At 43.1% G+C, this 22,768-nt stretch overlaps 1 protein-coding gene across 1 annotated transcript in view; it reads left to right on the forward strand.

The window, feature by feature from the left end:
- Positions 1–22,768, forward strand: part of BLTP3A (bridge-like lipid transfer protein family member 3A) — an 83,696-nt gene that overhangs the window by 16,789 nt on the left and 44,139 nt on the right. The window contains exons 2-4 of the mRNA XM_003808533.6: positions 14,041–14,203; positions 14,303–14,341; positions 15,648–15,739. Of these exons, the coding sequence (XP_003808581.4) occupies positions 14,041–14,203; positions 14,303–14,341; positions 15,648–15,739 (294 nt within the window). The remainder of the gene's footprint in view (positions 1–14,040; positions 14,204–14,302; positions 14,342–15,647; positions 15,740–22,768) is intronic.

The following is a 22,768-nucleotide window of genomic DNA, read 5'->3' on the forward strand; positions in this document are numbered from 1 at the left end:
CCTGAAGATATTCACTTCTAGGAAAGAAGACTGGCTCAAGCCAAACAGATTATTAGGGCTTCAGCTAAACAGGCTGGGTTTTAGCAAGTCTTTGTGCTTAGAGGAGGGAATTAGAATGTTCAGCAAGGCTACTGTTGCGAATTAAGAAAAGAGAACTTCTGGGGAATCCTTGTTCTTTCAACTGGCCCAGTATTGGAATGGCAGTAAATGAGAGTGCTGCAAGTCATGGGCTAGACGGCTACCATGGGTCTGGGAAATGTATGCAGTGAGTTAGATTTGTTGACAGTGTAAATCCATATCATGTCTATGAAAGAAATATGGGAATATCTGTCAAAATAGAAAATGTAGGCTGGGTGCGGTGGCTCACGCCTCTAATCCCAGCACTTTGGGAGGCCGAGGTGGACGGATCATTTGAGGTCAGGAGTTCGAGACCAGCCTGGCCAACATGTTGAAACCCCCTCTCTACTAAAAATACAAAAAATTAGCTGGGTGTGGTGATGGGCAGCTGTAATCTCAGCTACTCAGGAAGCTGAGGTAGGAGAATCGCTTGAACCGGGAGGCAGAGGTTGCAGTGAGCTGAGATGACACCACTGCATTCCAGCCTGGGCAACAGAGTGAGACTCTGTCTAATAATAAGAATAGAAATCAGTGGGCCAGGCGCGGTGGCTCACGACTGTAATCCCAGTACTTTGGGAGGCCGAGGCGGGTGGATCACCTGAGGTCAGAAGTGCGAGACCAGCCTGACCAACATGGTGAAACTTCATCTCTACTAAAAATACCAAATTAGCTGGGCGTGGTGGCGGGCACCTGTAATCCTAGCTACTCTGGAGGAGGCTGAGGCAAGAGAATCCCTTGAATCTGGGAGGCAGAGGTTGCAGTGAGTCGAGATTGCTCCGTTGCACTCCAGCCTGGGCAACAAGAGTGAAACTCCGTCTCAAAAAAAAAAAAAAAAAAAAGAATAGAAATCAGTGAAATTAAAAGCAGGGCAAACAGAGAATTAATATAATCAAAAATTGTTTTGTTTCTGGAAAAGATTAATGGATTTAATTCACCTTTAGCAAGACTGATCAAGGAAAAAAGAGAGAAAACATAAATATTGTCAGCGGTGAAAGAGGGGTTATAATTATAGATCTTACAGATGTTAAAAAGATGTTAAGGGATATTATGAACATCTTTTTTTTTTTCTGTTGAGACAGGATCTCACTCTGTTGCCCAGGCTGGAGTGCAGTGACACAGTCACGGCTCACTGCAGCCTCAATCCCCTGGGGTCAAGGGATCCTCCCACCTCAGCCTCCCCAGTAGCTGGGACTACAGGTGCATGCCACCATGCCTAATTTTTTTATTTTTTGTAGAGACAGGGTTTCATCATGTTGCCCAGACTGGTCTCAAACTCCTGGACTCAAGCCATCCTGCCTTAGCCTCCTAAAGTGTTAGGATTACAGATGTAAGCCACTGCACCTAGCCTGAACATCTTTTTGTCAATAAATTCAATAGCTTAAGTGAAATGCACAAAATTATTTGAATAAAGGCTCATATAGTTTCATTGGTGATTTCTTTTAAACATTTAAGAAATACTTAATACCCATTTTACAGAAATTATTTTAGGAAATAAATACTTCCAAACTTGTTTAATAAATTCAGTATGACCTTGATAAGAAAAACATGACAAAGATGTTATAAGGAAAGAAAACTTCAGACCGCCAGGTTTGGTGGTTCAGCCCTGTATTTCCAGCACTTTGGAAGGCTGAAGTGGGAGGATCATTTGAGCCCAGGAGTTTGAGACCAGCTTGGGCAACATGGCAAAACCCTGTCTCTACAAAAAATTAAAAAATTAGTTGGGCGTGGTGGTGCATGCCACTAGTCTCAACTACTCAGGAGGCTGAGGCAGGAGGATTGATTGAGCCCAGGAGGTTGAGGCTGCAGTGAGCAGCAGTTGCACCACTGCACTCCAGCCTGAGCAACAGAGCAAGACTCTGTCTCAAAAACAAAAACTTCAGATCAATATTCATTGTGAACAAAGATTAATAAGTTCTTAATAAAAGACAGTTGACCCTTGAACAGTAGTGGAATTTAGGGGTACCAGTCCCCATGCATAGTTGAAAATCCATGTATAACTTTTGACTCCCCAAAAACGTTTTTTGTTTTTTTGTTCGTTTGTTTGTTTGTTTTTTGAGACAGGGTCTTTCTCCATTGCCCAGACTGGAGTGCAGTGTTGTGATCTCAGCTCACTGCGACCTCTGCCTCCCGGGTTCAAGCGATTCTCCTGCCTCAGCCTCCGAGTACTGGAGTGTGCCACCATGCCCAGCTAATTTTTTGTATTTTTAGTAGGGACGGGGTTTCACCGTGTTGGCCAAGGTGGTCTCGAACTCCTGGCCTCATGTGATCCACCTGCCTTGGCCTCCCAAATTGCTGGGATTGTAGACATGAGCCACTGTGCCTGGCCTAAAAACTTACTACTAATAGTTTACTGTTCACTGGAAGCCTCACTGATAACAAACAGTTGATTGACACATATTTTGTATATGTATTATATATTGTATTCTTACAATAAAGTAAGCCAGAGAAAAGAAAACGTTATTCAGAAAATCATAAGGAAGATAAGTACATTTACAGTACTGTACTAAATCTATGCATGCCACAAGTTTACATCATCTGTTTACAAGATGAATCATGTTTCTGAAGTGGTGGGTACCGGGAGCTGCAGATCTCAATCTATAGGAAATATCAAACTATTAAACTTTTCCTTACAATGTCATGACTTTTCTCTGCTTCTTGGGAGCATTTCCAGCATCATTAGTGGCACATTGTGTGGGTCCCATGGTGTTATTCAGGGTTTACAGTATTGCACTAAGCATCATGAATAGTACACAAGAAACACAAGAGACCACTTTTTTACTGCAATATGCAATTTATTGGAGAGATGAACTGCTCTTGCTGAGATGACATGATTCACATCATACAACGTTTTAAGCAGATCCTCATAACACGTGAGCTCACTGCAGTGTTAGATAGCTACAACATTATCACAGCAGTATAGCGTGTACTACAGTTAATTTTATGCAGTTATGATTATTTAGTAGTTACTTGAGACAGGGTCTTGCTGTGTCACCCAGGCTGGATTGCATTCCATGATCATCGCTCATTGCAACCTTTACTGATACTCCCACCTCAGCCTACTGAGTAGCTGGGACCACAGGTGTGTGCCACCATGCCCAGCTAATTATTTTGTTTTTTTGTAGAGATGGGTCTCACTATGTTGCCCAGGCTGGTCTCAAACTCCTGGGCTCAAGCATTCCTCCTGCCTCGACCTCTCAAAGTGCTGTGAGTACAGGTGTGAGCCATTGTGCCTGGCCAGTTATCATTTAGTACTGCATCTTTATATTTGTTTACATTTCTCCTGACTGCAAATGGTGTCATGTGTAGTCTGTAAGTATTTTTGCACTTAAGTTTCGATAAATTTCAACTTTTTATAATAGATTAGTATAAACTTTAGGATAGTAAATGATAGACTAGTATCTACATATATTTTATGCATTCATGACATACCTAACCTTTTCTTAATTTAAAAAATATTTCTAGGCTATCAGGTTTGTCTGCAAGTTTTTTCAAGTTGTCACAAATCTCCAAAAATTTTTCCACACTTTTATCGAATTTATCAAAACTTAGACACACAAACATAGACTGTGCGTGGTGACATTGGCAGTCTAGAGAAATGCAAATAAACATTCAATGTGTGTTATGTTCAGGGATGGGCTGACTCATTATTGTTGATATGTGAGGTCTCCCTAAATTGAGCTAAGATTCACTGTAATCCCAATCAGTTTCAGCAGATTTTTTTAAAAACAGAAATAGGCAGGCTGATTTGAAAATCTATATGGAAATGAAAAAGACCTAGAATGGTCAGAATAATCTGAACAAATGAACACAAAGGATTTTTTAATGCCTAAAATGAAGCTGCAGTATTAAAGACAGTGTGGTATTGGCATAAGTATATATAGGTCAGATGAACAAAATAGAAAGTTCAGACATGAGTCATAGCCACGTGCGATGGCTCACACCTGTAATCTCAACACTTTGTGAGGCTGAAATGGGAGGATCTCCTGAGTCCAGGAGTTCAGCCATGGCAATATATTGAGACTATCTCTACAAAAGTGTTTAAAAAATGGCCAGGCACCTGTAATCCCAGCACTTTGGGAGGCTGAGGTGGGTGGATAACTTGAGGTCAGGAGTTTGAGACCAGCCTGGCTAACATGGTGAGACCCCCCCCCCCTCAATCTCTACTAAAAATACAAAAATTTGCCGGGCATGGTGATGGAGGCCTGTAATCCTGCCCACTCGGGAGGCTGAGGCAGGACAATCGCTTGAACCCAGGAGGTGGTTTGCAGTGAGCCGAGATCGTGCCACTGCACTCCAGCCTGGGCAACAGAGTGAGACTTCGTCTCAAAAACAAATGAACAAACAAAAACTTAGTTGGGTGTAGTGGAGTGCACCTGTAGTCCTAGCTCCTTGGGAGGCTGAGGGAGGATCACTTGAGCTCAGGAGGTTGAGGTTACAGAGAGCTATGATTGTGCCAGTGTATCCAGCTTCGGTAACAGAGTGAGACTCTAGCTCTTAAAAAAAGAAAAAAGAGTTAAGCCAGGCACAGTGGCTCATGCCTGTAATTCCAGCACTTTGGGAGTCCAAGGTGGGAGGATCACCTGAGGTCAGGAGTTCAAGACCAGCCTGGCCAACATGGTGAAACCCCATGTCTACTAAAAATACAAAATTAGCCAGGCATGGTGGCGGGTGCCTGTAATCCCAACTACTCGGGAGGCTGAGGCAGGGAGAATTGCTTGAACCCAGGAGGTGGAGGTTGCAGTAAGCTGAGATTGAGCCATTGCACTCTAGCCTGGGCAACAGAGCGAAACTCCGTCTTAAAAAAAAAAAAAAGACGAGATGAGCCACTGTATGGAAATTGCACCTTAAATAACACAACAGTTAAAAAACCCAACATTGTAAACAACAAACAAAAATTTAGAAGGAAAGAAGGTTCTCCTAAGAAAAGCATGTAATATTGTCATGCGGTTTTCTTTTTAGAGATAGGGTCTCACTCTGTTGCTCAGGCTGGAGTGTAGAGGCACCATCGTAGCCCACTGCACCCTCAAAGGATCAAGGGATCCTCCCACCCCAGCTCTTGAGTAGCTGGGACTACAGGCATGAGCCACTGCATCCAGCTAATTAATTTTTTTTTTTTTTTTCATAGAGACAGGGTCTCGCTTTGTTGTCCAGGCTGGTCTTGAACTCTTGGCTTCAAGCAGTTCCAAAGTGCTGGGACTATAGGTGTGAGCCACTGCACCTGACCAATGAAGAAGTTTTGAGAGTAAAACCTATTAGGACAAACCTCTAAGATTGAATGGCTTATTATATCAGATTATCTGGGATGAAATAGCATTAGCTATATTAGTGATTGATATGTTTTGTTTGGATGATGGAGAGAATCCTGCCATCTAAACCAACTGCTTCAGTGTTGTGTTATATCTTTGTTTAAAGAGAAGCCTGTGGTGTGGCTTAGTAGTGAAAATATTTTGCTGTAGATTTGGGTAGGAAGCTTAGAAGCCAAGGCTCTGGCTGTGATCACCTCCTCAATGGAAAAAATGGTGAGGGAAGCAAAGTGTATTTGTGGACCTTTTTATTTCTCCCAGGAGGGTTCAATTTCTATGAGAGCTGAAGTCGACTGACTGTTGCAACTTATTGACCCTATTATTCCCAATAAAGATGCTGAATTACAGAGGGTATGGTGTTGTCAGAGTTGAATGAATGCTGGGTTAAGTCCCATTTCTGTTATTTACTTAGTTCCAGCTTTACCACTGGCAAGCTGTGAGTCTTGGGCGAGTCATTAAGCTTTTTGGCCATTTGTTTCCTCATTGGCAAATGTAGATTTGGACTAAACAATTATTTAAGATTCCTTCTAGCTCTGAAATTCTGCAAATTTGCAAATCTAAGAATTTTCACTTCCCAACATTGTGATACATTTTCACAAAGATGAGAGCCTTTCCCTGTCGTCTCTTTGGCAGATTGCAATCCTCTGGCAGAAATGAAACTTGATCAAAATCTGTTTTTCCAACCTGATTTCATCTTAGCTTTTACACTCTGTAACAGTAACAGATGGCCAGAAAGTGTTTTCCCACATACTTGAAGTGGAATAAATAGCAGGCTGCCATTAGCCTTTTTAGCTGCCCTTGGACTCTGAATGATATTATCCTCAATTAGGAACACAAATGCTTTTTTTCTGCCAGGGACTGTGGGGTATAGAAAGAGAAGTATACAACATAATTCTTCTCAAGAATTCAATATCTGGTTGCAGTTTGTGAATTTTAGACTGGCTATTGAAGATGACTTGGAATAGTTGGTTTTATCATCACGTTGCTGCAGTTTAACCCAGTTGTATTCCATTATAGGCAGAGAGTTTGAGCTATTTTCCCTCTCCAGGTGATGAGAGAGCTGAAACTTGGGCCTCTTGTATAATTCTCAGAGCTGTAGTTTCCTTGGCTGAGCAAACCTCCCCAAACCTCCCCAACCCTCCCCAACAACAGTCAGGCCCATGGAACATCTTTTATTTTTATTTTTATTACTTTTATTTTTTGAGACAGAGTCTCGCTATGTCGCCCAGGCTGGAGTGCAGTGGGACAATCTCAGCTCACTGCAACCTCCACCTCCTGGGTTCAAGCAATTCTCGTGCCTCAACTTCCCAAGTAGCTGGGATTACAGGTGTGCCACCATGCCCAACTAGTCTTTGTATTTTTAGTAGAGATGAGGTTTCACCATGTTGCCCAGGCTGGTCTCAAACTCCTAGGCTCAAACAATCCACCTGCCTTGGCCTCCCAAACTACTGGGATTAACAGGCATGAGCCACTGTGCCCGACCATCTTTTATTTTTTTTAACCTATTCTTTGTTATTGCTCTAAAATGCAGGCAAAATCAGTTAAAGAATTCTTACTGCCTTTTTTGAGAAGCTTGAATAAGGCAGTATCCATTTTTTGTTGACTCCTAAAAGTAAACTGAAAAGTGAAAAAGCATATATATGTTATATCATTATTACAGTCACAGGAGGACCGCTCATGGTGGTCCAGCAGACGTGCATGCACCATCAGCAGTCCTTTGAGTGCTTGAAGAACTCTTGGTTGTTTAGTGCTGTTCAGCTTTTGGTGATTACTTGCTTGTATTGTTAATCTTAGACCTGATGGCACAGTATCCTCTGTGGTCTCTTGTTAGCATGTTGCTAGAGACTGGGTGTCCCTGCTGGAATGGTGGTAAATTAGCCCTGGGCATGCTTAAGAAAAAGTTTATTAATCTGGTTGAGTTGGTGAAGTGCAGAAAGGTTTTTGATGGAGTTACACTATTAACTTTCCCAAAAAAGTTTAGATGTATTCCCCTTACACAGGTTAAGCAGTCCATGGTAGATTATAAAAAGCGAAAGAATGTCCTCCAACCACTTCTGAGATACCTTATAAATTTATTCTGTGCCAGGTGTGTTTTGGGGGAACTTATAATATTAAAATGTTAGTAGAAGTAAACACCAGTGAGCACACCTGGGTTCATACTGCCTCTTCTTGCCCTGTCATCTAGGGCAAACTGCTTCATATCCGAACCTCATGCACTTCCTCTGAGCAATGGGGATAATAATGCATACCTCATGTGGGATATTGCAAAGATTAATTCAGATGTTATGAAGACCCTTCGTTCAGTGCCTGGTGCAAAGTAAAATGTCATTATTATTTGTAGTTTGGTTTTGGTGGCTCAGGCCAGAGAATAATGCTTTTTCCCGCTTGTGGTGTACAAAATAAGTTGGTGTTTGTTTGTTTGTTTGTTTTGAGACAGAGTCTTCCTGTGTTGCCCGGGCTGGAGTGTGGTGGTATGATCTCAGCTCATTGCAACCTCTGCCTTCCGGGTTCAAGTGATTCTCCTGCCTCAGCCTCCCTAGTAGCTGGAATTACAGGCATGTGTCACCATGCCTGGCTAATTTTTGTATTTTTAGTACAGATGGAGGTTCTCCATGTTGGCCAGGCTGGTCTTGAACTCCTGACCTCAGGTGATCTGCCTGCTTTGGCTTCCCAAAGTGCTGGGATTATAGGGGTGAGCCACCGTGTCTGGCCAAATTATGTTTTAAAAATGAAATTTTCTTTTAGCTGACAAAAGGATATTGATCTGGTCCAGCCTATGGGGCAAAAATACGTGTAATTATTATTTTGTTATTTGTTTGTTTTGAGACAGAGTCTCGCTTTGTTGCCCAGGCTGTAGTGCAGTGGTGCAAACTTGGCTCACTGCAACCTCTGCCTCCCAGGTTCAAGCGATTCTCATGCCTCAGCCTCCCAAGTAGCTGGGATTACAGGCATGCCCCACCATGGCCCGGCTAATTTTTTTGTGATTTTTTAGTACAGATGGGATTTCACCATGTTGGCCAGGCTGGTCTCAAACTCCTGGCCTCAAGTGATCTGTCCACCTCGGCCTCCCAGTGTTGGGATTACAGGTGTGAGCAACCGTGCCCGGCCTGCATTTTAAAATAAGCATTCCAAAAGAATTAAGATCCATGTGATCAGAGGACCATAGTTTGAGATCCATTGCCCTAAAAACTGGCAAGGTTAGGATGAAATGTAATACAATCTGATATACTTTTTTTGTTAAGGCTTGAAAAATACATTTATCTATATGGAACTGTAAATAGAGTTAGATTTTGCAAAGAACACAACGTAGAAATTAGATACTTAGCACTTACTTAGTATAATCACTCAGAGAATGTCAGTGCTAGCTAACAGTATAACTTATTCTTGACTGTGTTTATATTTTATTTTATCTGAAGTATGTTTCTCTTTTTTCAGAGAAGTCATCAGTTTGAAAACGTCTATCTCACTTTCTGTTCTTTAAAAGTGGCTGGGCACAGTGGCTCACATCTGTAATCCCAGTACTTTGGGAGGCTGAGGTGGGAGGATTGCTTGAGCCCAGAAGTTCCAGACCAGCCTGGGTAACAAAGGGAGACCCCATCTCTACAAAAAATAAAAAAAATTAGCTGGGTATAGTGACATGCACTTGTGGTTCTAGCTACTCTGGAGGCTGAGATGGGAGGGTCACTTGAGCCCCAGGAGGTCGAGGCTGCAGTGAGCTGTGATCACGCCACTACACTCCAGCTTGGATGACAGAGTGAGACTGTCTCAAAAAATAAAATAAAATAAAAATGGCTTTTTATCATATGAAAGAGCAGTTTATCTTAGTGGTTCTCAGCCTTTTCTCCTTACTCCTGCCTATCAGAGGGATCCTTACTTCCATCCTTGACAGTGGCTCACTTCTACAAGAATTCTCAGCTGGGGTAGAAAGGTAACATCTTATCAGAATCTGTGCGGTTGGATAGGAGGAGACATGTAGTTGCAGTCTTCAAAACTCATTCTGCCTGTTAAAACATTCTTATCTTTCTAAGACTAGTAGTACTTCTGAAGTATGCCCTGCCCCAATTTCTGAATTGATACGGCTTCCCTGGACCACTTAAGATTAGAGGAGGGGTTGCTAGGACAGTAGAAGGAAATAATTATAATATTTTATTTAAATACATAAGAGACTTGAAAAAGAATTTGCCCGTGCCTAGTGATTACAAATAATGTTGAGTTCTGTTTTCTGCTTTCGCTTCTGTCAGGACTACTGTCTCCTCAGAGTCCTTAGGGGCATGCACTGTCTTCCTTTACTTCCTTTTGTTGTTGTCTTATTAGGAAGTATTTAGATGAGTTTATTTCTCCTTCGTACCTCAGTCCTATTTCCTTGTAGATAGCCATTTGTTTAGGAAAAGGACTGAAGAACCATTTCTTTCTGGAAGAGAAATAATCACCTTCCCTCTGTGGCAAGTTGTTTTCAGAGGAAAAGAACCATTTATTGAAAACTTGTCTTTTTGGTTCAGAGAGAATAAAGTTAGTTCATACTCAGTAAATGTAGATTAAATTTTTTTAAGTGAATTAAAATCAGTAAAAGTATGTGTAAGGGCCTGGGATTTTATTTTACCCTATTTAGAAGCTAATTATTAACTCCTACTGTTTCATGGATGCTGGGGGAACACACAAGACTTCTGGATCAGAGACAAAGGACTTTATTACTCACAGCCTGTTTTTCATGGCCCAGCGAGCAGCATAATAAGTATAATGTTTATGTCAATTTTCCTTGCCTCCAGAGTCCTGTGGGAGTGACATGAATGGGCCCAGATGGATGCCGCATATGTGTTATAGGAATAGAACACTGAGCTTGGGGAATCCATTGCTTTTATAGTAAATGGTAAGCAGGCCTGTTCTTTGTCCTAGTGGGAGAGATTATTTCATTACTGAAAGCTGTCCTCTGCAACCGCAATCCTGAGAAGAGGCCTGAGTAAGAAGTGGTTAGGACCATGCATTCTTGAAAGGCCCAGCAAGACGTGTAGGAATTTTTTTTTTTTTTTTTTTGGGGGGGTGGAGTCTCGCTCTGTCGCCCAGGCTGGAGTGCAATGGCGCTATCTGGGCTCACTGCAAACTCCGCCTCCCGGGTTCACGCCATTCTCCTGCCTCAGCTTCCCGGTTAGCTGGGACTACAGTCATGCGCCACCACGACCGGCTAATTTTTTTTTTGTGTATTTTTAGTAGAGACGGGGTTTCACCGTGTTAGCCAGGATGGTCTCGATCTCCTGACCTCGTGATCCGCCCGCCTCGGCCTCCCAAAGTGCTGGGATTACAGGCGTGAGCCACCGCGCCCGGCCAGATGTGTAGGATTAAGAGAGACCCATGAGGCCGGGCACAATGGCTCACATCTGTAATGCCAGCACATTGGTAGGCCGAGGCAGGTGGATTGCTTCAACCCAGGAGTTTGAGACCAGCCTGGGCAACATGGCGAAACCCTGTCTCTACAAAAAATATAAAAATTAGCCAAGCATAGTGATGTGTGCCTGTAGTCCCAGCTACTAGGGAGTTTGAGGTGGGAGAATAACTTGAGGCCAGGAGGTTGAGGCTGCAGTGAGCCATGATGGTACCACTGCACTCCAGCCTGGGTGACAGAGTGAGATCCTGTCTCAGAAAAAAAAAAGAAAAAAAAGAGACTCAATGGAGGAATAGCATTCCCAACACTAAGTACGTAAATAGATAATTGATAGAAATCTTAGAAAAATTTGTTACAAAATATTTGCTGTACAAAAGGTATGGAGTAGCGTAATGAAAAGCCATACAGTCACCTCTCAACTTGAGAAATAAGCGTTATCCATACAGTTGAAGCTTCCTGTCGACCCCTCCCCTTACCCCACAGGTAAGCACTTTCCTAAATTTGTCATCATGCCAATGCATTCCTGTGTATCCCTTAATATCATACGGTATTGTTTTGCATGTTCACAAACTTCTAAAAATGATTTTTACTGTCATTTAAAAATTGTTAAAGAGCTGTTTTCATAGTACCTTCTTAAGTACTTTAGAAAAAAATTGCAAAGATAAACTTTTGCACGTCATGATTTTATGGTCCAAGGAAAAGCAAAAACACTAAAACATAGTTTAGTAAAAGGAAAAGATACATATAGTGAAAAAAGTTGGTAAATATATAGATATGTAACTCTAAACTGTTAGCATCTAATATATGTAAAGACTAAGTATAGTTAAGGTTGGTGGACAAAATACCATTCATGATTGGGGTGAAAATAGTGACTATGAGAGGCAGCAGCAGTGAATTACAGGAGTGAGATTAATTTAGACAGTTTTTCTTACAGGAGAGAGGGTTATGCTATGAGGAACTGGCCTTAAATTGATCCAGCCAAAAAGATGAGAGAAGGGAACTGGGAGTAGTTAGCCAGCAGGGCAGTTAGCTAAGAGATATGTGGGCCAGCATTCTGTTGGGTCATCATTTGGATTAGGAAGAATGGCCAAGACTAAGCCCCTTACCTTGAAGAGCTTAATTTAATTGAGCAGGGGTGGTTATATTATGCATTTGAGAATTAGAGAACATCCTAAGACTCTGTCATATGATTATGACCTAAACATGCATTACAGATTCCAGGAATGGAGAATAAAAGAGTGTAATGTGAGTTGCAGCAGTTAGGGGAAGAAGGCCTCAGGGAGAAGTCTCCAGTTCAGCCTTGCGTGGCAGATAGTGGTGTGGAGGGAAAGGGAAAGGGAGTGGCTGGCGAGAGCACAGCATCGAGGACTGGAGCAGTGAGAAATAGTGAGAGGACTGGCCTGTGTGAATATTTTATTTCAAGACCATTTGACTGATAGAGTTTCCTATGGTCTGGATTTTGCTGATTGCACACTTACAGTGTAGTTCAGCAGTTTTCATCTGTCCTCAGTATTTCCTTCAAATTAGCAACTGGACCCAGTGGCTTGATGAGATTCAAGTTTAGTCTCTTTGGGAAGACTACAGGTGACTGGTTGTTCTTTTTTCATATCAGTAAAGATATGTGTAGGGGTCTGGGATTTCATTTTACCCTGCTTTAATAAGCCGATAATTAGCCTGTTAACTGTTTCACATTCTTAACTTCATGTAGCTCCCTCTTCTGTTATTTCAAGTAGTGCTAAAAAAAAATAACAGCTTGCTTCCTGAGATAATAGGTCTCTGTTCCCCTCCCTTACTTTTATCTAGAACATCTCTTTTCTTCATTTCTCTCATCCCTATCTTGCTCATTTTTAATTCTTTTCTGTGTGGGGGTCCTTTCCTAGGAAGGAGCTTGGGAAGGTTAGTTTTATGAGTTTATAGGGCTAGACTGCTCCAGCTCCTTGGGGTCTCACTACAGATCCCTTGCAGTGGACAGAACCCTTTCCCAGTGTCAGTTACTGTTGTCAAATCAGTCCCCATTGCTTTTCATTTAATAGTTGTTGGTTATCTTGGGGTTCTTCAGTTCTCAGTTGTCAGATGCCCTTTTGCTTCCTTCCACTTTATTCTGGACAGCTGGATAGCACTTATGTCTTGTGGCTGTTGATGTTTTTTCCCCACCCACTTGTCTATGGGGATTTATGAAGATACTTCATATTCTATTTTGTTTTAAATGTTATTCATGGACTTTCTGTGTTGTTATCTAGTTGCTCTGTCTGGTGTTTGTTTGTTTTTATAATGGGTCTTGCTCTGTCATCTCAGGCTAGAGTATAGTGTCACGATCACGGCTCACTGCAGCCTCAACCTCAGCCTCCTGGGTAGCTGGGACTATAGGCATGCACCACCATGCCTAATTTTTTGTTTTTTTGTTTTTTTTTTAAGAGATGGAGTCTCGCTATGTTGCCCAGGCTTGTCTCGGTCTCCTAGGCTCCAGCGATCCTCCTGCCTAAGCCTCCCAAGGTGCTGGGATTATAGGCGTGAGCCACCACGCCTGGCCCTCTGTCTGTCTTTTTTTTTTTTTTTTTTTTTTTGAGATGGAGTTCTGCTCTTGTTGCCCAGGCTGGAGTGCAATGGCACGACTTCAGCTCACTGCAACCTCCGCCTCCCAGGTTCAAGTGATTCTCCTGCCTCAGCCTCTGGAGGAGCTGGGATTACAGGCATGCGCCACCACACCCGGCTAATTTAGTATTTTTAGTAGAGACGGGGTTTCTCCATGTTGGTCAGGCTGGTCTCGAACTCCCGACCTCAGGTGATCCACCCGCCTTGGCCTCCCGAAGTGCTGGGATTACAGGCGTGAGCCACTGCGCCCGGCTCCCTCTGTCTGTTTTTATGCGAGGGTTCAGAAATACCGAAAGACTACATTGCCATTGCTACAGCTATTGCCCCAGAATCCTCATCGTAGGTTCTTTAGTAGGATGATGACACAATCATAAGTAGAATCATAGGTCTCACCTAACATCTTATATGGTGTAGAGATGGTGTGGTCTGAGTGCATTTGTTCTGGCTGGTCTGAGTGCAGTGTTTACAACTGATTGATCACAACCCCAGTTACAGTTTTCTGTGTTCCTTCACTCCCACTGCTTCACTTGACTAGCCTTAACAAATGTTCTTTAATTTTTTCTTTTCTCTAGATTCAGAAGTGTTTTGGCTGTAATACCCAATTAGCAGATTCCCATGGAAATAATAGCTTCTTATCATTACTCTTTTCAGGTTCACTAAGAATCTTTCCCCAGACAAAATCAACCTGAGCACCCTGAAAGGGGAGGGTCAGCTGACCAACCTGGAGCTGGATGAAGAGGTTCTACAGAATGTACTGGAGCTGCCCACCTGGTTAGCCATCACTCGGGTCTACTGCAACAGGGCCTCCATCCGGGTGAGAATGAGGGTCAGAATGCTGCTGTTCTCTTTGGCCAGTAGGCCTGCTTTCTGGAGGGTGCTACCACAGCCCTGAGACTTTGCTTTCCTCTTTCAGATCCAGTGGACAAAGTTGAAGACACACCCTATTTGCTTGGTAATGACCTTTCTTGATTGCAAGTTATCAAATGGGGATGGCCAGGGTAGGCTTTTAGAAGATAAGGGAGAAAATGATAGGCTAACCCTTTTAGGAATGGTGGGTGTCTCCTTATGTCCCTGTGAGCTTCTCTCTGAGACAGTGTGACTGTCGTCTGGGCTTATTCTGGAACTGCTGTATGGTATAGGATTAGCACTGGGACACAAGACCCAGGACTTCTCAGTTGTTTTCTCGGTTTTAGTGTAACGATTATGGCTGCCTAGGCTCTACCCTTAGACTTTTCTATCTTCCCTTGAACTTTTTTTTTTTTTTTTTTGAGATGGAGTTTTGCTCTTGTCACTAAGGCTGGAGTGCCATGGCTCACTGCAACCTCTGCCTCCTGGGTTCAAGCAATTCTCCTGCCTCAGCCTCCTAAGTAGCTAGGATTACATGTACCACCATGCCCAGCTAATTTTTATATTTTTAATAGAGACGAGGTTTTGCCACGTTGGCTAGGCTGGTCTCGAACTCCTAACCTCAGGTGATCCACCCGTCTCAGCCTTCGAAAGTGCTGGGGTTACGGGCGTGAGCCACCGCGCCTGGCACTCCTTGAAATCTTGACAGAGGAAAAATTAGAAGTTTGGTTTGGGCCGGGTGCGGTGCTGTAATGCCAGCACTTTGGGAGGCAGAGGTGGGTAGATTACCTGAGGTCAGGAGTTCCAAGACCAGCCTGACCAACATGGTGAAACTCCATCTCTACTAAAAATAAAAAAATTAGCCAGGCGTGGTGGCAGGCGCCTGTAATCCCAGCTACTCGGGAGGCTGGGGCAGGAGAATTGCTTGAACCTGGGAGGCAGAGGTTGCAGTGAGCCGAGATCACCCTGCAGCCTGGGTGATAAGAGTAAGACTCTGTCTAGGGAAAAAAAAAAAAAAAAAAAGTTTAGTTTGGGTTGACTGTTGGACGATTATCGGTTGAGGGCCCTTCAGAAGCTGGTTGATGTGTATCTTTATCCCAAAAACTGGAATCCCCAGGAAAAATAATATTCCTACAACTTGGATTTGTGTTTTATCTTTTTGCTCTGAGCCCATCCCATGCTTGTCATGAGGTTCTGCTGCTAATGGAAATGGAAGGGGGAAAATGAGGACTCTCCTTGCATTTTAGTTTGTTCATTCATTCATTCACTCAGTAAATATTTATTGTCTGCCCACAATGGGTATAGCACTTGACTAGGCTCTGGAGCACGGAGATGAATGATACAGTCTGTGCTGTCATTGTGCTGTGTGTGTATTTGTGTAAATGCTTAGTTCTCCTTGACTTCTATTTCAGTGTCTGGATAAGGTAGAGGTGGAGATGAAGACGTGTGAGGATCCTCGGCCCCCCAATGGACAGTCTCCCATTGCCCTTGCTTCAGGACAGAGGTTAGTTTCTTTGAACCCTGTTATTTCCAACATATTAATTGCTCCAGATCCCCTTTTAGTTAAAAAATAAAAACTTTTTATTATGGACATTTTCAAACTTACATTAAAGTAAAGAAAATGGTATAAGAACCCCCATATACCGAAGATCTAATTTCAACAATTATCAACACTTTGTCATTCTTCTTCTTCTGTTTTTTTTTTTTTTTCCTGGGATAGGGTCTTGCTCTGTCACCCAGGCTGGAGTGCAGTGGTGTGATCACAGTTCACTGTAGCCTCGACCTCCTGGGCTCAATCAGTCCTTCTACCTCAGCCTCCCAAGTAGCTGGGACCACAGGCATACATCACCATGCCTGGCTAGTTTTTTGTAGCGATGGTGTCTCACTATGTTGCCCAGGCTGGTCTTGAACTCCTGGCTTTAAGCGATCCTCCCACCTCAGCCTCCCCAAAGCCCTGGGATTACGGATGTGAACCACCATGCCCAACGTTGTCATTCTTTTTTCTTTTTCCTGCCAGTTTGTGTATGTGTATGTATGTGCATGTGGACACTATAGTACTTGAAAGCAAATCTCAGAAACCATATGATTCCGCTTGCAGATACTTTTTTTTTTTTGAGATGGGGTCTCACCCTGTCACCCAGCCTGGAGTGCAGTGGTGTGATCTTGGCTCACTGCATCGTCTGCCTCCCAGGCTCAAGTGGTTCCCCACCTCAGTCTCCCAAGTAGCTGGGACCACAGGCATGCACCACCATACCTGGCCAATTTTTTGTAGTTTTGGTAGAGACTGTTTCACCATGTTGCCCAGGCTGGTTGTGAACCCACCTGCAAATACTTTCATATCATGTCTTTAACAGACAAGGCCTGGAAAAAAAATATATTGCTATCACATTAAAAAGAATTAACAGGCCAGGCGTGGTGGCTCACGCCTGTAATCCCAGCACTTTGGGAGGCTGAGGTGGGCAGATTACCTGAGGTCAGGAGTTCGAGACCAGCCTGGCTAACATGGTGAAACCCCGTTTCTACTAAAAATAAAAACTCCATTTCTACTAAAAATAAAAAAAATTAGCCGGGCGTGGTGGAGGGCACCTGTAATCCCAGCTACTCGGGAGGCTGAGGCAAGAGAATCGCTTGAACCCGGGAGGTGGAGATTGCAGTGAGCCGAGATCACGCCATTGCACTCCAGCTTGGGCAACAAGAATGAAACTCCATCTCAAAAAAAAAAAAAACCCAAGAATTCCTTAATATCATCTAGTACCTATTTCATAATCAATTTTCCTGGATTATCTCTAAAATATATATATGTATATATGTATTTTTTTCTTTTTTCTTTTTTTTGGTTTTGAGACAGGGTCTCGCTCTGTCACCCGGGCTGGAGTGCAGTGGCACGATCTTGGCTCACTGCAACCTCCATCTCCTGGGTTCAAGTGATTCTTGTGCCTCGGCCTCCTGAATAGCTGGAATTACAGGTGCCCCACACCACACCTGGCTGATTTTTGTATTTTTAATAGAGATGGGATTTTGCTGTGTTGGCCAGGCTGGTCTCGAACTCCTGGCCTCAGGTGATCCACCTGCCTCAGCCTCCTAAAGTGCTGGAATTACAGGCGTGAACCACTGTGACTGGCCTAAATACATATTTTTTTTACAGAACAATATGGATCAAAAGAAGTCCATACTTTATATTTGGGTGATAGGCCTTTTAAAGCTCTTATAATTATATCCCACCACACACACATTTTTAAATATACCATTTATTCTTTGTAGGAATTAGGTAATCTTTTCTAAAGAATTTCACTTGTTTTGTATTCTGGCTGATTGTATCATCAAGGTATCATTGAAAATGTTTCTTATTTAATCTGGTAGATTTAAAGGCTTGCCCTGATTGATTTTGTTTGCTTTTGTTTTCTTGGTAAGAATACTTCCAAGGGGGTGAAAGGTCTCTCTCTGGCCTCTTTTCTTTTTTCTTTTTTTTTTTTTTTCTTTTTTGAGACGGAGTTTCGCTTTTGTCGCCCAGGCTGGGGTGCAATGGCATGATCTCCGTTCATTGCAACCTCCACCTCCCTGGTTCAAGTGATTTTCCTGCCTCAGCCTCCCAGGTAGCTGGGATTACAGGCATGCACCACCAGGCCCAGCTAATTTTTTGCATTTAGTAGAGATGGGGTTTCACCATGTTAGTCAGGCTGGTCTCGAACTCCTGACCTTAGGTAATCCACCTGCCTTGGCCTCCCAAAGTGTGGGGATCACAGGCGCGAGCCACTGAGTGCAGTCTCCGGCCTCTTTTCTAAAGGCATTAATCCCATTAATGAGGACGTTTCCTTCGTGAGCTAAACACCTTCCAGAGGCCTCATCTCTAAAACTGTCACATTGGGCTATTAGGTTTCAACATATGATGAATTTTGGGGAAACATAAGCAATCAGACCATAGCACTGAGTAACATTTTAGTGTATGGATATGCCACAATTGGTTTGTCCATTCACTAGTTGATGGTCATTTTATTTCCATTTTTTGACTATTATGAATAATGCTGCTGTGAACATTTGTATACAAGTTTTTGTGTGGTCATGTGTACTTTTCTTTCTCTTGGGTAAATACCTAGTTATGGTATTTAGGGGAGGATTTAACTTTTTCAGAAACTGTCAAACTTTTCCAGAGTGGCTTACCATTTTATATTCTTTTTACATTTTGCATTCTTTTTTTTTTTTTGAGATGGAGTCTCACTCTGTTGCCCAGGCTAGAGTGCAATGGTGCATCTCAGCTCACTGCAACCACCGCTTCCTGGGTTCAAGCGATTCTCCTGCCTCAGCCTCCTGAGTAGCTGGGATTACACACACCAACACACCTGGCTGATTTTTGTATTTTTAGTAGAGACAGGGTTTCACCATGTTGGCCAGGCTGGTCTCGAATTCCTGACCTCAAATGATCCACCCGGCTTGGCCTCCCAAAGTGCTGGGATTACAGGCGTGAGCCACCGCACCTGGCCTACATGCTTTTACATGTTACATGTTTTACATCCTACTTTTTTTTTTTTTTTTTGAGACAAGGTTTTGCTTTGTCACCCAGGCTGGAGTGCGGTGGTGCAGTCACGGCTCACTGCAGCCTTGAACTCCTGGGCTCAAGCGATTCTCCCACATCAGACTCCCAAATAGCTGGGGATACAGGCATGTGCCACTGCACCCAATTAATTTTTAAATACTTTGCAGAGATGGGTCTCACCATATTGCACAGGCTGGTCTTGAACTCCTGGACTCAAGCGATCTTTCCGCCTTGGCCTCTCAAAGTGTTAGGATTACAGACGTGAGCGACTGTGCCTGGCCTTACATCGTACATTTACTCTTTATACATGTTTTTTTGTATGTCATACCTTTACAGTCATTATTCTTCTTGATGTTCATATGTCCCCATCTTTGGCCAGTTAGAGCATTTCCAAGTGAGCTCCTGTGTCCTTTTGACAAGACCCCAGTAATCGTTCTGCTTTTAGATAGAATAAGATATTTGAGGATTCTTTTATACAACTTTACCCTAGACCTGAACTCAGACATCTCTCCAAGGAGCCCTGATTCCCTTCAGTGAGAAACGCTATTTAGAGACTATTGTCTGCAAAACTGTGTTCATTGAGTTTTCATTGCTTTAAGGCCTTTTCAGTGTCCAATGCTAGGAAAAAGGTATTTTTAAGAAAGAGAAAAATAGGCCGGGCTCAGTGGCTCACACCTGTAATCCCAGCACTCTGGGAGGCCAAGGCGGGTGGATCACGAGGTCAGGAGATCGAGACCAGCCTGGCCAACATAGCGAAATCCCATCTCTACTAAAATACAAAAAATTAGCCGGGCGTGGTGGCGCGTGCCTGTAGTCCCAGCTGCTCGGGAGGCTGAGGCAGGGGAGTTGCTTGAACCCGGGAGGCAGAGGTTGCAGTGAGCCAAGATCGTACCACTGCACTCCAGCCTGGTGACAGAGTGAGACTGTCTCAAAAAAAAAGAAAACAAAACAAAGAAAGAGAAAAATAAATCATGACAATATCCTGATATTTCTCTATTCAAATAAAAGAAAAGAGGATTTTGAGATAACTTTCTGGATTTAATAGTGGTTTTTAAATTCATACACTGAGTCATGGCTCCTATCAACAGTAACATAAATGATTTACTTTTTCAAGTTTCAGAAAAACAAAACCATTATAACTATCAATAACACTACTACTGAATGCAGTATCGGGGTGTGTGTGTGTGTTTTAATCTTGTGAAATATCCCATTAGGGATGTATGGTCAAAATACTGTTTTTGTTTGTTTGTTTGTTTTGTTTTGTTTGAGATGAAGTTTTTCCGCTCTTCTTTTCCAGGCTGGAGTGCGGTGGCACCATCTCGGCTCACTGCAACCTCCGCCTCCCGGGTTCAAGCGATTCTCCTGCCTCAGCTTCCTAAGTAGCTGGGATTATGGGCGCCTGCCACCATGCCTGGCTAATTTTTGTATTTTTAGTAAGGACGGGGTTTCACCATGTTGCCCAGGCTGGTCTCGAACTCCTGACCTCAAGGTGGATCCACCCGCCTTGGCCTCCCAAAGTGCTGGGATTACTTGAAATCATTCTTTATTACGGTTGAGTAGCAATTTGACATACAGAAAGGTTCTTTTATTTGTTTAAGTTTTAGATGGTTTTTAAATTTATTTTTAGCTATGTAAAATTATGTAGCTCTGAAGTTACAACTGTGAAACAAGGCACATTATATGTACTGTATATATATTTGTATTGTCCCACCTTTTTTCTGTACAACATGTAGCATATCTTAAATACTTCTTCTACATTGTTCTTTTCATTTAAAAATATATCCTGGAAAGCCGGGCGTATTACATGGCTCACGCCTGTAATCCCAGCAGTTTGGGAGGCTGAGGTGGGCAGATCACGAGGTCAGGAGTTCAAGACCAGTCTGATCAACATGGTGAAACCCTGTCTCTACTAAAAATACAAAAATTAGCCGTGCATGGTGGCACGCGCCTGTAATCCCAGCTACTCAGGAGGCTGAGGCAGGAGAATTGCTTGAACCCAGGAGATGGAGGTTGCAGTGAGCCGAGATCACACCACTGCACTCCAGTGAGCTGAGATCACACCACTGCACTCCAGCCTGGGTGACAGCAAGACTCCGTCTCAAAAAAAAAAAGTGTGTGTGTGTGTGTGTGTATATATATATATATATATATATATATATCTATCTATCTCCTAGAGATCACTCCATAGAAGTGTGAAGAGATGTTCTTTATTCCTTTTTGTACCTGTAGAATATGCTTATCTTTTGGAGGCAACATAGTTTAGCCAGTTCTCTGTTGATGGATATTTGGATTATTTCCAGATTTTTTGCTGTTAAACATGGTTCAGCAATAAATGGCCTTGTTCATAAGTCACTTCATATTTTGCCAGCATAATTTTTTTTTCTTATTCTTTCTTTTCTTACAAGAAAACCAAAGGGCCGGGCGCGGTGGCTCACGCCTGTAATCCCAGCACTTTGGGAGGCCGAGGCGGGCGGATCACGAGGTCAGGAGATCGAGACCATCCTGGCTAATACGGTGAAACCCCGTCTCTACTAAAAATACAAAAAATTAGCTGGGCGTGGTAGCGGGCGCCTGTAGTCCCAGCTACTCGGGAGGCTAAGGCAGGAGAATGGCGTGAACCCGGGAGGCGGAGCTTGCAGTGAGCCGAGATCGCGCCACTGCACTCCAGCCTGGGCGACAGAGCGAGACTCCGTCTCAAAAAAAAAAAAAAAAAAAAAAAAGAAAACCAAAGAAGCTGGCTGGGTGCAGTGGCTCATGCCTGTAATCCCAGCACTTTAAGAGGCCGAGGTGGGTGGATCGCCTGAAGTCAGGAGCTTGAAACCAGCATGGCCAACATGGAGAAACTCTATCTTTACTAAAAATACTAAATTAGCCAGGCGTGGTGGCGCATGCCTGTAGTACCAGCTCCTTGGGAGGCTGAGGCAGGAGAATTGCTTGAACCTGTGAGGCAGAGCTTTCAGTGAGCGGAGATTGCACCATTGCTCTCCAGCCTGGGCAACAAGAGTGAAACTCCATCTCAAAAAAAAAAAAAAAAGAAGAAAACCAAAGAAGCCAAGCCAGCATAATTTAGAAAACACTTTATTGAAATATAATTCACATACCATAACATTCATCCATGTGAAGTATACAATTCAGTGGTTTTTACTGTATTCACTGGGATGTACAACCATGACCACAATCAATTTTAGAACATTTTCATCACCCAAGAGAAACCCCATACATATTAGCAGTCACTCCTCGTTCTTCCCTGCCTTAGCCCTAGGCAACCACTCATCTACTGTCTATGTCTATTCTGAACATTTATATAAATGAAATCATATACTGTGTGGTCTTTTGTGGTTGACTTCTTTCACTTAGCATAATGTTTTCAAGGTTCAGGCATGTTCAGGCATAACCTTAAAAAGGAATAAAGAACTGTTATGTACTACAACATGGCTGTTTTAGGTAAATATATACTCATTTGCGTCTGGCTACTTTAGCTTAACATCATGTTTGTGAGAGACATTCATTTTGTTACATATGTTTGTAGTTCATTCTTCCTCATTACTGTATACCATTCCATTACCTGAATATGCCACAATCCATTCTGTTGTAGATGCTTCTAGTTTCTGGTTCTTCTTCTTTTTTTTTTCTGAGACAGAGTCTTGCTCTGTTGCCCAGGTTGGAGTGCAGTGGTGCGATCTCAGCTCACTGCAACCTCTGCCTCCCAGGTTCAAGCGATTCTCACAACTCAGCCTTTGGAGTAGTTGGGAGTACAGGTGTGTGCCACTGCTACCATACCTAGCTACTTTTTCTTTTTTTCAAGACAGAGTCTCGCTATGTCACCCAAGCTGGAGTGCAGTGGCGTGATCTCGGCTCACTGCAACCTCCACCTCCCAGGTTCAAGTGATTCTTCTGCCTCAGCCTCCCAAGTAGCTGGAACTATAGGCACCTGCCATCATGCCTCACTAATTTTTGTGTGTGTGTGTGTGTGTTTAGTAGAGACTGGGTTTCACTGTGTTG

Source organism: Pan paniscus, chromosome 5 (assembly GCF_029289425.2).
Source record: "Pan paniscus chromosome 5, NHGRI_mPanPan1-v2.0_pri, whole genome shotgun sequence".
Taxonomy (NCBI): domain Eukaryota; kingdom Metazoa; phylum Chordata; class Mammalia; order Primates; family Hominidae; genus Pan; species Pan paniscus.